Source organism: Lutzomyia longipalpis, chromosome 1 (genome assembly GCF_024334085.1).
Source record: "Lutzomyia longipalpis isolate SR_M1_2022 chromosome 1, ASM2433408v1".
Taxonomy (NCBI): domain Eukaryota; kingdom Metazoa; phylum Arthropoda; class Insecta; order Diptera; family Psychodidae; genus Lutzomyia; species Lutzomyia longipalpis.
Window position 1 is genome coordinate 39967367 of NC_074707.1, and position 14308 is coordinate 39981674.

A 14308-nucleotide genomic window follows, 5' to 3' on the forward strand; every position below is an offset into this window, starting at 1 on the left:
GTATTGGGAAACGGGGAAATAAGTTCTAAAGGTTCTAAATTATTTAAAAGGTATTTTTCCGCATTTGAATTATGTTAAACATCCGTCTGCAAACTGCAATAAAAATTTCTTGGAAGTAAAATTCAAACCCTTAAATTCCGTGTCTCGGTTAATGTTCCAAAAAACAATAAATAAATTGAAGCAAGATTTTGACTCATCACAGATTTGAACACATAGGGATGTAGATTTTTAAACATTCTACCTGTCCTAGAATAATATTTAACAGAATATGAGAAGAGTCTGATTTTTGCACGTTTTTGAATAATTATTCATTCCGGAATTTTTATTTGAAAAACAAGAGCTTCCGGAAGTTGAATTATAATAAATTGTTAATGTTTCTAAATATTTTTACAGTTGAACTTTATTTAGCATTATATCAGGCTCCTCTATATCTAAAAAGTCAGACAGGACAATTTGCGATATATTTGCTGAAAGTAAAAACAGATTTTCCGGAAAGATCGCTAAGATGAAAAGTCCGGAAAACTGCTCAAACATAGATTAAAGATCTTGGAAATGTTACCTTCTGTAGCTTTCTTTGAACATTTTCTTTACATATTAAACAGTCTAAAACTCATCAAACTCATCGCAAAGCTTCTCAAACTTCATCTCAATCATTATCTATAAATTTCGCAATTTTAAAAATTCCTCAACTCTGGGATGATCTCGTCCAAGTGATAAATTCCGGCTGAGAACCGAGAGTTTGCGACTCTGTGTGTACTCTTGCATACATATATGTTTTGGTGAAATATGCCTATGTAGGTATATTGAAAAGACAAATTTGTAAAGTGGATTGTCCAGTGAAATTTCGCAGCTAATGATAATCTGTGCGCACCAAGAAGCTCTGGAATGTTTCACTATTATAAAACTTGCTGAACTTCATTTTGGATTTCATAGCTCACGGTCTGAAATCTCCTGGTGTTATGTGTGTGAGTTTCACAGTAAGTGAAAGTCGTTTAATAAATAAAATTTAATATAGTATTTACGAGGTGGGTGATGTTTTCTTAAGAAGACTCCATACGATATTATGTATTGCAAATCGTCTTATAGGAGGGAGAAATGAGTGATTGACCTCTATTGCAATAATTTTATTGCTGGTGCAATTACATGCGGGGATTAATAGAAAGAGAGAGAAGAAAAAAACTAATTTTTGCACATTTGGCGCCTTTTGGAAAGCCCCGAAAGCAATAGGTTTGTGTTTCACAAAAAAAACGAAGATCAATTTGTATTGCAATTATTTGTAAATTGAGGTGAGTTCCTAACATATGGCTATATTGCATTTTGTGAGGCACGTGAGATAGGTACATAAGGGAGAGATTTATGTATTTAATTTCTCTTGCACTTTTTATTACTCGCGTTTCACCGGGTACTTTGGGAGGGGAAAAAGTGCAAGTCTTCAATAAACAGGGATGACAGTGAAAATTTCTCCTTGTCTGACGAACTTGGTATTGTGGGTAATGATGAATTGGTCAATGAATTAAAATTTCATGCATTTTAAGCATTGTAAAAGAAGGAAGGAACAGAGAGAGAGTACGAAGGTTGAAAATGCACTTTATGTACATACACTGAGCGAAAAGTAGGAGTTGAGCGGAGTAAAAACGGGTGTACTAACAACTATTTTCGCCCTCATTTTCGGTTAAGTATTTTTTTAAGTAGAGCGAAATCTTTTTCTACTTTTCGGATTAACGTTACGCCTTTTTCTAAACAATTTTGTCGGATTGTGGGAACACTTTTTAGGATTAAGGGAACCCTTTTCGGATCGAGATAATTCTTTTTCTACACGTATTCGGATTGAGGGAAGTATAAAAGATTGAGTGAAACCTCTTTAGCGTTCAGAATACGCCTTTTTCTACATTTTCTACACCATTTCTAAACCAAATTTAGGATCGTGGGGAATCTTATGGGATTGAGTGGAAACGATATCGACTTCAGTGAAACCTTTTGAATTAAAAACGCTGAAAATAGTTTTTTTATTTAATTATCGTTTATTTATAATTTTTTTTAAATATACAAATAAAATAAACATATATATAACAAATAATATAAATATTATACATTTCTTAAAAATATTTTGGAAATTATCATAATTCCTCAGAAAATTATGAGTTTACTCTTGAAATTCAATTTATGTTTTTTTTTATAATTTAATATTATGATCACTTGAAAATAAATCTCAAATCATCTTACATCTGAAAACACTTCTTTTTTAGAACGTTTTAAAAAAGTATTGGAATATATAAAATTGTCTTTAATATTTTTTCTAATCAACAAAAATTAAACTACGGAATTTTTTTTGAAATATAATTTTTTCAATAAATATTCTACTTCATTCTTATTTTCTTAAATGAAAATTATAAATGTCTAAACCTTTATTTAACAAAACAATTTTTTAACAAAAGATTTATCATAACATACCTTTTGGAATTAATCCTAAAAATACTATTAAAAGTCCTCCCATTTACAGACGTTCTTTGAACCGCATTTTTTCCTTGATTTGTAGAATTTTACTTCAAAGTATCCTTCCAGTGACTGTATACCTTATATGGAGCTGTCGTCAATACTTAAGCATTTTGATATTGTCTGGAATATAAAATTATAAAATTAAAAAAAGTGAATAATTATGGAATTAAATTTACATGTTTTACCTGTTGTGTATCCATTGGGATTTCTTCAATTGTTCAATATTCTGAAGTAAATGTTACATTCTTGGTAAAAACAGGAACCCCTCCTCTGATGGATATCTTGTGAAAGTGAAGATGTTCCATTCCTGTAATTATTAAAGAGTCATATCAAAGTTTAAATTGAAATATTAAAAAAAATCAAGGGCTATTTGAGTTTAAAAAATAAAAGAAATCACACACAAAAAATCTTTTTTACTGTAAAAATTGCTAAATATACTTAATATTTTTCAATGATCTTTGGGAAGTACGTGAATTAAAATAATTATTGATTAAGACAATTAAAAAACAGAATTTGAAAGAATTTAGAAGAATGGTACCCTCGATCACAAAAGTAAAAAAAAAAGATTTTCTCAACTAAAAAAAATGTTAACTCGATTTGAGGACGAAAAGTTTACATTTTACGCCTATTTTTACTCATCCCAACACCTACAAAAGTGTAATCTCGGCAAAAAGTGTCTTCTTGATCCGAAAAATTCTTAATTTGAACGGGGAATTTCGCATTACGAATTTTCACAATTTTCCATCCAAAAATTAATTTGAAGGAAAAGAAAATGCTATCACATGGAGTAATATTACTTTTTTTCTCAATACTTACTCAATTTTTTGATGATTTTCCATAATAAATGGGAAAAACTGCAGAAAAGGTCTCGCACATCCTTCATGCCGCGGTGGAAGAGTTTTCACATTTAACACTTTAATTAGGTTTTCTCGGGAGATTTTTTAAAAATTTCTCCTGAAACCCTTTCTTTAACACTGAATGCACATATTGCACATCTTGTATTATTTAATTCTTAAATTAAACATAGCAAAAACATAACTTTAATTTAACAAACGCGACTATTTTTCAACATATATGACACTGACTAATACGCCACCGTGGCGTATTACAAAGTTACAAAGAGGTGTACCTGTAAGAAGATAATATGATCGTAAGGATCACATTAGGTGTCATTGGATCGCTACAATCCAAAAGATGACAAATCTGCAAAAGTGTACTCTCAATCCGAAAATATTCTTATTCCAACATTGCAAATTTATTCGTTTGTTGTTCCCCAGAGAATTTTATGATCACACTGATCCTTTTTAGTGTTATCGGATCATCACAAGTCGAAAATCCGAAAACACCCGCGAAAATTATCTCAATCCCGCAAATACTTATTTCAAGAATAACTCTTTTCGCTCAGTGTAAAGAGACTTATTGTGTTTGCTCTTCAGCATAGACACCGGCGGCTGGTGAAGACGGAAGGAAGGGGATTTAATGAGTGGCATACACATAATATTTTTTATCGGTAAAAAAGAGAAATTTTGCCAAAGTCTTATTGTCAAGGTTGCACTTAATCACAACTCTCGTGGCATAAAGATTGAAGAGAGACTTTCGCAAAAGAGATGCACTTGAGATTGCAAAAAAGAACTATCACACTCTGTGTACACTGGGAGGAAAAAAAAAAAGGGGAAATTAATGTTCATAAAAGGTGAAATTGCAACAGTAGTGCAGCTTCTTTTCACTTTCATAAGTCAACTTTTAGTCTCTGCAGAATTATAAATTTTGCAAGAAAGTGGATTTTCTCGTTCTTGTCGAGTTTGGATAAACATAATATATTTCCTAGAAGAAGTACGATCAAAAAAATTATGATGTGATTATGAAAGTAAGTGGCATTGTATGTAACTATTATGACCCATATTTTCCATTTTATTCCTCATCGATTTACGTAGACACTCCCACCACACAGTTGTGTCGTTAAAAGACACCCGATAGAGGCATGTGAATTATTTAATATTCCATTTACAATATTATCACAGGAAGTTAGAAAAGAGTTTTTTGAATAAGAAATCAATAAAAAGCAATAAATATTAAGTGGGAAAAATGATCAGAATGATCTGAGTTAGATAGATAAGATTACACTTACCTTGAGTTTTAATTACAAAACATTGGAAGTAATTCGTATTTATTACATAAAATCGAATAAAGTCTAATTTAGGCTTGGATTTTTTGTGTCTTTTAGAAGAAATTATCCAAAGATATTATCAAAAGTCGTTACGTTAAGAAAAATTTAGAAGGAATTTTTTAAAACTTGTCATAGATAGTAAAAAAAACGTAATACATTAAAGAAATATTAAGCCCAAGAAACGTTAAAATGTTGAAAAATATTATAGAAAAAAGAAGCTTAAGATGTTTAAATGAATGTCAACTGTTCTAACAGAACTTCCCAGTTAGAGAAAACATTAAGTTTTCAAATAATTGGTAAACCTTAAAAAAAAATCGTCAAACGTTAGAAAGAAAACACAAAAAGCAGAAAAGGTACATCAAATGTTTAATAAAAAAAGCGTCCGAAGATAAAACGAACGTCAAATGTTTGAAGAGAACTGTCAAACTTATAAAAAAAACAAAAGTTAAAATAAAATTGTCGGAATTGTCAAAAATAAAAAGTCAATCGTTCAAAGAGAAATGTCAAATATTTCTAAAGAAATGTCAATTTGTCTTTAATATGTTTTAAACTAAATTTCTTGAAAAAAAAACGAAAAACGCACCAGCATAGAACACAAAAGGCTAAAACTAGTATCAAGAAATTAAGGAAAAAGTTAATTACCTACTTTTTAATTACGAAAGTTTTTAAATGAAATATTAAAGTAGCAACAAATTATTTAAAATACCATTTAAAAATCTTTAAAGAAAACAAATAAAGAAAATTTACTCCACACTCTACTACATCTTAATTAAGCTATAACTTCCAGGCAAAGATTTATTATGCAAAATAGAGGAAAAAAGTCATTCGTTGGTTTTACTATTCAATATTATTTTGCTTAAATTTTATTATGAGAAAAAAGTGAGTTTATGACCGCAATGATGTATTTTAAAGATAGCCTTCAACTCTTTTTCAATCGTTTAATGTTGTTTTTTTACATATAAAAAATGCTTAATGTTAGCTTTTGCTTTCTTAGGGCAATGAGTAATTAATTTAAATATTATTACCTTAATTGTAACACATTTCTTTTACACTCTGGCGCAAATGGCATAAAGTTCACAAAGCGTTAATGAAAAAAAAAAGGTGATGGCGTTAAAATTAACTTCTGTTGCCTTTTTTTGTGTCTATGATATTTAAATTTTTTTTCGACAAAGACATTTTTTTTTGCATCTAAAATGTCACTTAACGTGTCAAGTTGAATCAATGAGTATTTTATGACAATGTTGTTGGCACATTAAGGAGACGGAGAGAGAGAGAGAGAGAGAGAAAAAAACAAAGAATAATTCTTTAATCCGTTTCGAAACTGAATTTAATTGATTTGTCAATTTTTTTCTCACTCATTTTTATGCTGATCTTGTGAACCCGCAAACACAACCTTATTTGCTCAAAGCATCGGTGTGGTATTTGATGACCAACACAACGCGGGAAAAAGTAAAAGTAACGACTTTTTGAGACAGTTTCGCAATCGCAGAGAAAAATGGTGGGTTTTGTGGTAAAAATTTTTGAGTTGCCTTTTTTTCTTAAATAAAAACTTGAAAGACATTGAGGAGGAAAAGATAAAATAATATCATGCGACTTTAATCATTTAAATGAGGTGAAGGAAAGGATAAATTAATTCTTATTTGATTTTTTTGCACGCGTTATGAGATTATTAAATTTAGCTTAATGTGCTTTTTTATCGAAAGGAAAAAATTCATTGGTCAATTGTAGAAAATTAGAATGACAAATTTGTTAAATTAGTAATTGGGATCATTATACTTTTTTCTCACCTCCTCTAATCTTCCCTTCGTCAATAGGTTTTTAGTTGATTGAGGCGTCTTTGTCGCAATGGAGCTCATATTGTTTTGAGACAATAAGCTTGAAATATCCGTAAACTTTGGTATAAAGTTTGATTCGTTTTGAAGGTTTGTAATTAATTAATTTTTAGATTTTAATTGCCTTAGAATTCTTTATTTCTTTCTTTTAAATTTTTAGACATTGTATTACGATTAATTGTCTGAAATTGCTTCTTGACAATTTTATGCATTATAAAAATTTTTAAATGTTCTATTATTTTTTTTTTTATTAATTCTTACATTTTTATTATCTTGGTTAATTAAAATCCTGTAGTAAAAAAATGTTTACGATATTCTCATATTTTCTTATTTAAAAAAAAATTCAAATACTGAACACTTTTAAAAATACTTTTGTTAAAATACACGCAAAATTATTGAAGTATTAATAAATTGCTGGAGACTTTAATGAAAATTTTAATCACTGACAAGGATATTTCCAAAGTTTATGAATTTTAGGAAATTCATTAGATCCTAGATTTTAGTTGATTAAAGAGAAAAGAACTGATTTATTGAAGGAAAAAATAAAATAACTAATTAAAACAGCTGAATACGTTTTTGCAGAGTCAATTTGCGAAAAATTCTTTCTTTTTTATCAAAATAAGTTTTTATATTTTCAATTTAAAAAAAACTGATTTTATATTTGAGCTTTGTGAAACATGAATTTAAACAGTCAAAATGAGTTTTTACACATTAAATTGGCGAAAAAAAGAAAATTCAGCTTATAGATTTCATAGATTGAATCTGCAAAAAAAATGATCTATCAATTTTTTAGACTTTTTATTCAACTTTAGCATCCAGGTCTCGCAAAGTAACTATATTACTTATTAGTTGGTGTTCCACTTCGTGGCCAACACCAAGTATTGTAATCGTCGGAAAAACCGACCTCCTCAGATCGGGCTCAAACTTGGTATGAGCACGTTTTAGACAACCCACATTCTGAAAATGGTGGTGGAAAATTTTTGATCCGGCCGGCCTGCCGGCCGGCCGGTGCGCCAAACTTTGCCTTATATCTCGAGAACGGTAAGAGATAGAGCCTTCAGGTTTGAAGTTTTCTATAGAAATGTGGGTGTAAAATTTCATTTTTTCGCATTTTCAAAATCCAAGATGGCCGCCGTCCGCCATTTTGAAACACCGTCAACCACTTTCCTTATAGCTAGAGATCTGAAATTTTAGTATGTTGTAGAGCTCAGTGATACGTTTTCATCAATAATTCATACTTGAAAATCGGTCAAGCCGTTTAGCAAATATGGCGGCCTAAAGCAAAAAGTGTTTTTTCGATATATCTCGAGAACGGCTTGACCGATTTTGATCATCTTGGTATCAAATGAAAGGTTACAAGAAGCCCTACAACTGTCTAGAACATTCCAAGTTCCCAAAACATCCGCAAGAGGCGCTAAAATCAAAAACAAAAATTGACTAACTTTAAGGGGCAATATCTCCGAACATCTGTTATAGATTTCCTTTAAATTTTGATATGTTGTGGCCTGACTCAATATCTGTCACCAGTCCGAAAATGAAGAAACTCTATGTCGCCGTTTAGAAGATATGGCCATTTGAAAAATTCTTGAATTTGAAAAGTTCTAAGAGCCATATCTCTTGAACCGCTTGGCCGATTTTGCTCAGTTTGGTATCAAATTAAAGGTTTTGCAATTATCTACAACTTTCTAGAACATCATTAACCTCTAGAGCCATTCCTTTAGGACGAAAAATGCGAAAAACTCTTTTTGTGAAACAAAAATCCGCCATTTTGTGTTCTATAGGTGACCTTGAAAATCATTGAGATATATGTCAAATTATAGCTTATTTCAAGACCTTTCCAAAACTAGTCACGAAATTTCTGTAGGTGTTATAGAACTAGAGATATGACCATTTTTATGCATCAAATTGCTGAATTTCACAAAAAATTTCAACTTTGCCTACTAATATTGCTCACAAATAGTATTACAACGCATAAACAAACTTCTACACGTTGTGGGACACCAACTCTTATAACTGGACGCGTTATGATTGACTTTAATTTATCAAAAAACAAAGTTTTTGACAAATTCAGATCAATCAATTTTGACTTTTTTCACAGATTGTTTTTTAATGGTGAAACAAACATTCTTTTTTCTATCATTTCTATAAAATTTGAAAGAAAAACCTTCTACAAACTAATTTTTAAACTTTTTTTGCAATGAATTTTATTGGTCATTTCACATCCAATGATGCGTGTAGAAAATTAAAGATCGTGATCGAATAAAAACATCTCCGCCACATTGGTGTGTGGACGGAAATTGAAAGAGAAGTTAAAATGATGAAATATTCAATGGAAATAATAAAATGAAGTTACATTAATATGCTCATGGCAAAATGCAAAATGATTATGCGAGAGTGGGAGAGATGAGAAAGAACTGACGGAGGAGGAACCGCAAAAAATGCCTTTTGTATACAAAAATCTTCGCGTGGAGTGTCTTTTGGGAGCTCTTACATAATAAACTTTTCACCTTTTCGCAGACTTTGTATTTTTGGTGTGTCTGTGGTGTGATTTTGTGAATAGAAGCTCACCCGCCGGGAGATGATTTTAACGATGGGTGATCATCTAATGAGAAAATCTACTGAAGATGATTTCAAAAGTATTTGTTAACTGACAAATAAAAAAAAACAAGCCGAAAGGCTCTTTAACATGACTGTGAGTTGACGAATTTGCAATTTATTGTGAAGAGATGAAGTCAATTGTAAATCTCTTTTGGCATCGTGAACTTGAGCGTAGAAGAGAGTGGGAGAGATCGCGTGGTTTGGTTGGAAAGTCAAGTTCAGCAGTTCAACCAACCAATGCACTTCCTAATAAAATTCGTCTTCTTCCGCTCAATTGCAGATCCCTGCCTCTACATTATGAGATTTGCCAATAAGCTGGAATTCGGTGAGAAGACACACGAAGTCTCGATGACGGCGCAACGTTTAGTGCAGCGCATGAAGAAAGATTCCATCCATACGGGACGTCGTCCATCAGGCCTCTGTGGTGCCGGTAAGTGAATCTCTCGACCTTACAAATTAACTATTAATTTCGTATGATTTGCTAATTTTGTGAGAAATTTTCCGTGCAAGAAATTCATTGAAGGTGGCAAGTTGGATGAAAAATTGGAGGAAATCTTTAATAAACTCCATGAAATTATTATTCAAAGTTGGGTTCAAGAGCAACACCAGCACTGCAAAAGAAATATGAAATTAACCTTTGGAGAATTTTTATGTTTGGCCTTAGTTTTTCATATTTTCCATATAGCCTTATCATGTTAAATAACAATTTTTTTTTGGAGAAAAAACTTTATTTTCGACTCATTGATGATTTATCTCTCTTTTATCATTTGGAGGCTCTTAAAGATTCCGTTAATTACAAGACGTAATACAAGATAGCTTTTCGTGGAGGAAATAAAGGTTTACACGCTGAGGCAATTGAAGTGACTGAGAAATAAATTTTTAAAAGTTTCAGGATCAGATTTTGTTATAAAAATTCATGTGTTATGAGATAATGAGGAATTTTGCAAAACAGTTAAGATTTGACTGGACTAAGAAGATTTAGTACAATTAGATCGTATAGCCAAAACACTTTTTATGCTCTAAAATAAAATCTTTGACAATAAAATTGTGGCGTTAAAAATCAAACAATTCTAAGGGAATGGTCCAGTAAAAGAGCCTTAACGGATAATTGTTCAAACGGTTAGAATCTTTGGAAAATTTGCTGAGATTTTCGGTTTGAAGTTCTAATAGTTTGGTTGATTCAGAAGTGAGGTTATGAATGTTAGATTAGGTTATGAATCTACTTAGAATTATCTAAAGAACATTTGAGCCAATTTTCATAGCTCTAGCTAAAACTAACATTCATAACCTCTTGGCCCTATGGACATGAAGTTCGCGGCCGTACAGAATTAAAATAAATAAAAAAAACATTCATAACCTCACTTCTGAATCAACCAAACTATAAATCGATTCCTAATTTTATTTGCCTAAATATCTTTTATTTTTCATTTTTTTTTTCATTTATAAGCAAATAATAATAGATCAAAAAAAATCTTCTCTACCAGAATAAGAAAATTTTCTTTATAACACGAAATGTGTCTCGACTATGTGTTCTAAAACTACAAACTTTTAAACCAAAAAAAAATTCGCAAATTTAACTAAAATTCTTGTCAGTTTCGGATTAAATGAAAATACAGTTTTTTTTTATAAAAATCGACTTTAACCCTTTTGCGTCCAACGTGAAACATAAAAACATTGAAACATGCGCTATTTTATCACGATATTTATTTTAAAAACGAATTCAGAGAGCATTTTTCAGGCAAAACGTCTTCTTCGACTTCTTCTGCATGAATTTCATGTATTTTTTCATGTATTTTTTGGAGCCCCGGTGGCAAAGAGAGTTAACACTCGGAGGACTTTACTGGTACTTGCTACCAATTGGAATCTTAAAATCGTCACAGAATAAAATCTATTGGACTTATCTCGATGAATTTAGCATCTATGTGTAGGGAATTTTAATTACTTTAAGATAGCAGAAAGAAAATCTCGATAAAGGTCTTTTCTTTGGGAGATAATTGAGGTCAAAGTCAGAATCCAACATGGAGGATCAAATTGGTAATAACTACCAGTCAAAATCCCATACATTTTTGCCACTGTTTTGAGGTTATGTTTCCCCATATTCCCCAAATAAAGTACTCTTGTTCACTTTTCCTCAGTCAAAAATAATTATTGTGGACTAATTTTATTGCCGGAAGTGACTAAAAAGTTACTTTAAGAATCAAAGTTTGTGATGATTTAGGCGCAATAATAAATTATGTAAAATTGTAGCTAAAAAAGTCGTTTGAATTGGCAATTTTGCATCGATTCTACGCAACTTTTTTTCAGTGACGATTTTCTCAATTAAATATTTAGTAATTAGGTTAGGAATGCTTGAAGGAGATTGAGAATTAGTGAAACTTTCGATCCTCGTTCAATAAACTGATTAATAATAAATTATTGAGAATATTTTATCAACTGGTACTTATTACCAATTTGATCCTCCGCGTTGTGCCAAATGTTGGGTCCTCCAAGTGTTAAAGCGCCACTCAATGCCACTCATCGCTGGGTTTGTGGGTTCGATTCCCGCAGCGGTTTGCCGTTTTCTGGCCTAGTGCTTCCTTCCCTTTCTTTCCTTTCTACTCCACAGCTATTCCTTTCCTGCTCGGACGATTTGTGCAACTACGAGATGGAGCCAACATCAGCATCAGTGCCATCTGTAAGGCGGAGGGACAACAGTAACCACCAATGTCCATAGCTATGCCGGTCCACCAGCGAAAAATGTGCAGCTGCTAGCAGTCAGTGCCTGTGTTTGCGGAACTTCCTATATGGGTCGGAGCCAAGATCACCAGTGCCATCTGTAGGCGGAGGGACAACGCTGAATATGGATCTGCACTGTGGATCATCAACGGCGAAAAAGTGCCAATGCTAGCAGCCAGCGCCTGCGATAGCGGAACTTCCCGTGCACCAACATCTCCGACAGGATCTTCCCTCCACCCAAACAGTCTATCGACTAGGTGTGGAGTAATCTTCCGAAAATTCTACATAAGTTGATGTAACTTGGATCAAATTGAATTTGTGAATAGTGCATGAAACATGTAAAAATTGTAGGAATGAAATGAATAAATGAATAAATGAATGAGAAATGAGATTTCTTACTAGAAATAACAATTGTATTTATAAAAAAAATGAAAAAATAAAATGTTTCATGTTTGGATCAACGTATGACCCAAAGAACGCGAAAGAGATAAACCAATTATTGGATTCTTATTTTAAAACAATTTTTCTTATATTATTTATATTTCCTAAATCACCCAGTTTCTTGGAAATTCTTTAAAGAAATTCTTTAAAAAAAACGATAATTTAAAAAAATAAAACAGCACTTCAATCGCCCCTCACTGTATTTTCTTGTCCACAAATTTTATTTCTTTTAATTAAATTGATTTAATTAAGCAACAAATTGTGGCGCCCTGAATAAGGGGGCGCCACAGGGCTTTGGCGAATCCCCCAGTAACCTCCACCCTCGTAGTCCTCGACTAAATCTAAGAGCACTTTCACTGCAGCCATACCCGCACAAGGCTGAGCTCCGACTAACTCTACTCTCATCATCCCCTCTTTTCTACTCTCACATAATTACTCTCTCAGTGCTCTCCTATATTCTCTTGAGGATTCTCGTACTCTCTCTCACCTATTTGAGGGTTTGTAACCTGGGGGCATAAGCCGTTGCCGAGGGAAGGGCAGCCGTTACAGTTACCGCCAATCTAAGGGTACTCACTCTATGAGCTAGGTTAATATTCGCTGGATAGTGAGTCGGGCGCTACATTCGGCCGTTCCTGACATTGCCGTCGTCCCCGACGGCTGCAAGTGATATTTCAAGGAAATCGTTTTAACGCATTAATTTACTATGTCAGGATCAAAACTACGCGTAATACCAACCCCGAATTTACTGGCCTTTTTCCGCAACTACTCCCATACCCAAGTCATGAGGACTGCTCATGTGCTAACACTAACGGAACGTTCCGCACATGAGTATGATTCGCCGTGTCGTCGAACGCAGATCTCGCTGTCGTGGAATATTCGTTGTAGCTGCTAGTCGATTGGTGTCTGCTGCATGATGTTCTCGTAATGTTCATTTTCTGCGGCTGACTGCTTTCTTTAACGGCACGCTTGCTTACCCCTTCCTGGGTACCTGCCGCACAACAGACCTTCATGTGTGTTGTGAGTTGACTCATGGCGCGTCGACGACTACGGCACGCTTACTTACCCCTTTGTGGGTACCTGCCGCACAACACACCTTCATGTGTGTTGTGAGTTGTTTCATGGCCCCTCGACGACTACGACAACGGCACGCTTACTTACCCTTCATGGGTACCTGCCGCACAACAGACCTTCAAGTGTGTTGTGTATTCTTTCATGGCGCGTTGCGTTCAATCAGCGGTGTTTGGCCCCTCGACGACTTCGACGACTTCGACAACGGCACGCTTACTTACCCTTCATGGGTACCTGCCGCACAACAGACCTACATGTGTGTTGTGTATTCTTTGGCGCTTCTCAACTGCTTCTTTGTGCTGCTGTTCACTAGTTTAAGGCACACCGTGCTCTCGACGGGAGATCTTCAGTCGTCTGGGCCATTCACTTTGGGTGTTCTACTGCTTTTATTGCCGCTCATATCTGCAACCTGCTAAAGAATCAACAATTTATTTCATGTCATAGATCACCATCTCATAGACGAGCCTCTTCTCACTCATCTTGTGGGTCTCACGCCCAATTGCCTTCAGCAAACACCCACAATTTGCGGCCTAAATAGATCTGCAATTCATTACCGCATAAGACTTCTTCACGTCGACTCATTGGCACGAAAGAAAATGACTGCAAAATTTATTTAAACTTCTTTCACCCGCTTTCATCGTCTGCTACTCATTCGTCTTCGCCCTCTACCTCAGGATCTCACGGTCAACCTGTAACTTCACAACGCTTACCCACTCCACCTGATACCTGTGAACAGTCGCGAGATGTTCCACTCAAACATCTCCTTCTAACGACGTAGATACACTAGAAAACCCTTGACCATCCTGGAACACTCTTTTTAATCTGCACATCCGCATACGGTGAAGCAACTAACACTGCAACATGGTGGACACCATTGACTCCACCAAACTCCCGGAACAGGTTCACTGCAAATGCCACTCACTCACGAGCACAAGGGAACATCTGGAAAAACTTCACCATCTCCAACACCCCGATAACATTCCCCATCGCA

General features: G+C 33.7%; 2 protein-coding genes across 3 annotated transcripts in view; one reads left to right on the forward strand and one right to left on the reverse strand.

Moving 5' to 3' along the window:
• Positions 1-14308, reverse strand: part of LOC129787307 (DNA-binding protein RFX2) — an 865065-nt gene that overhangs the window by 396642 nt on the left and 454115 nt on the right. The gene's annotated exons all lie outside the window — the stretch shown is intronic.
• LOC129787315 (transcription factor IIIB 90 kDa subunit) overlaps positions 1-14308 on the forward strand; it is a 45207-nt gene that overhangs the window by 24059 nt on the left and 6840 nt on the right. The window contains exon 3 of the mRNA XM_055822813.1: positions 9374-9523. Within this exon, the coding sequence (XP_055678788.1) occupies positions 9374-9523 (150 nt within the window). The remainder of the gene's footprint in view (positions 1-9373; positions 9524-14308) is intronic.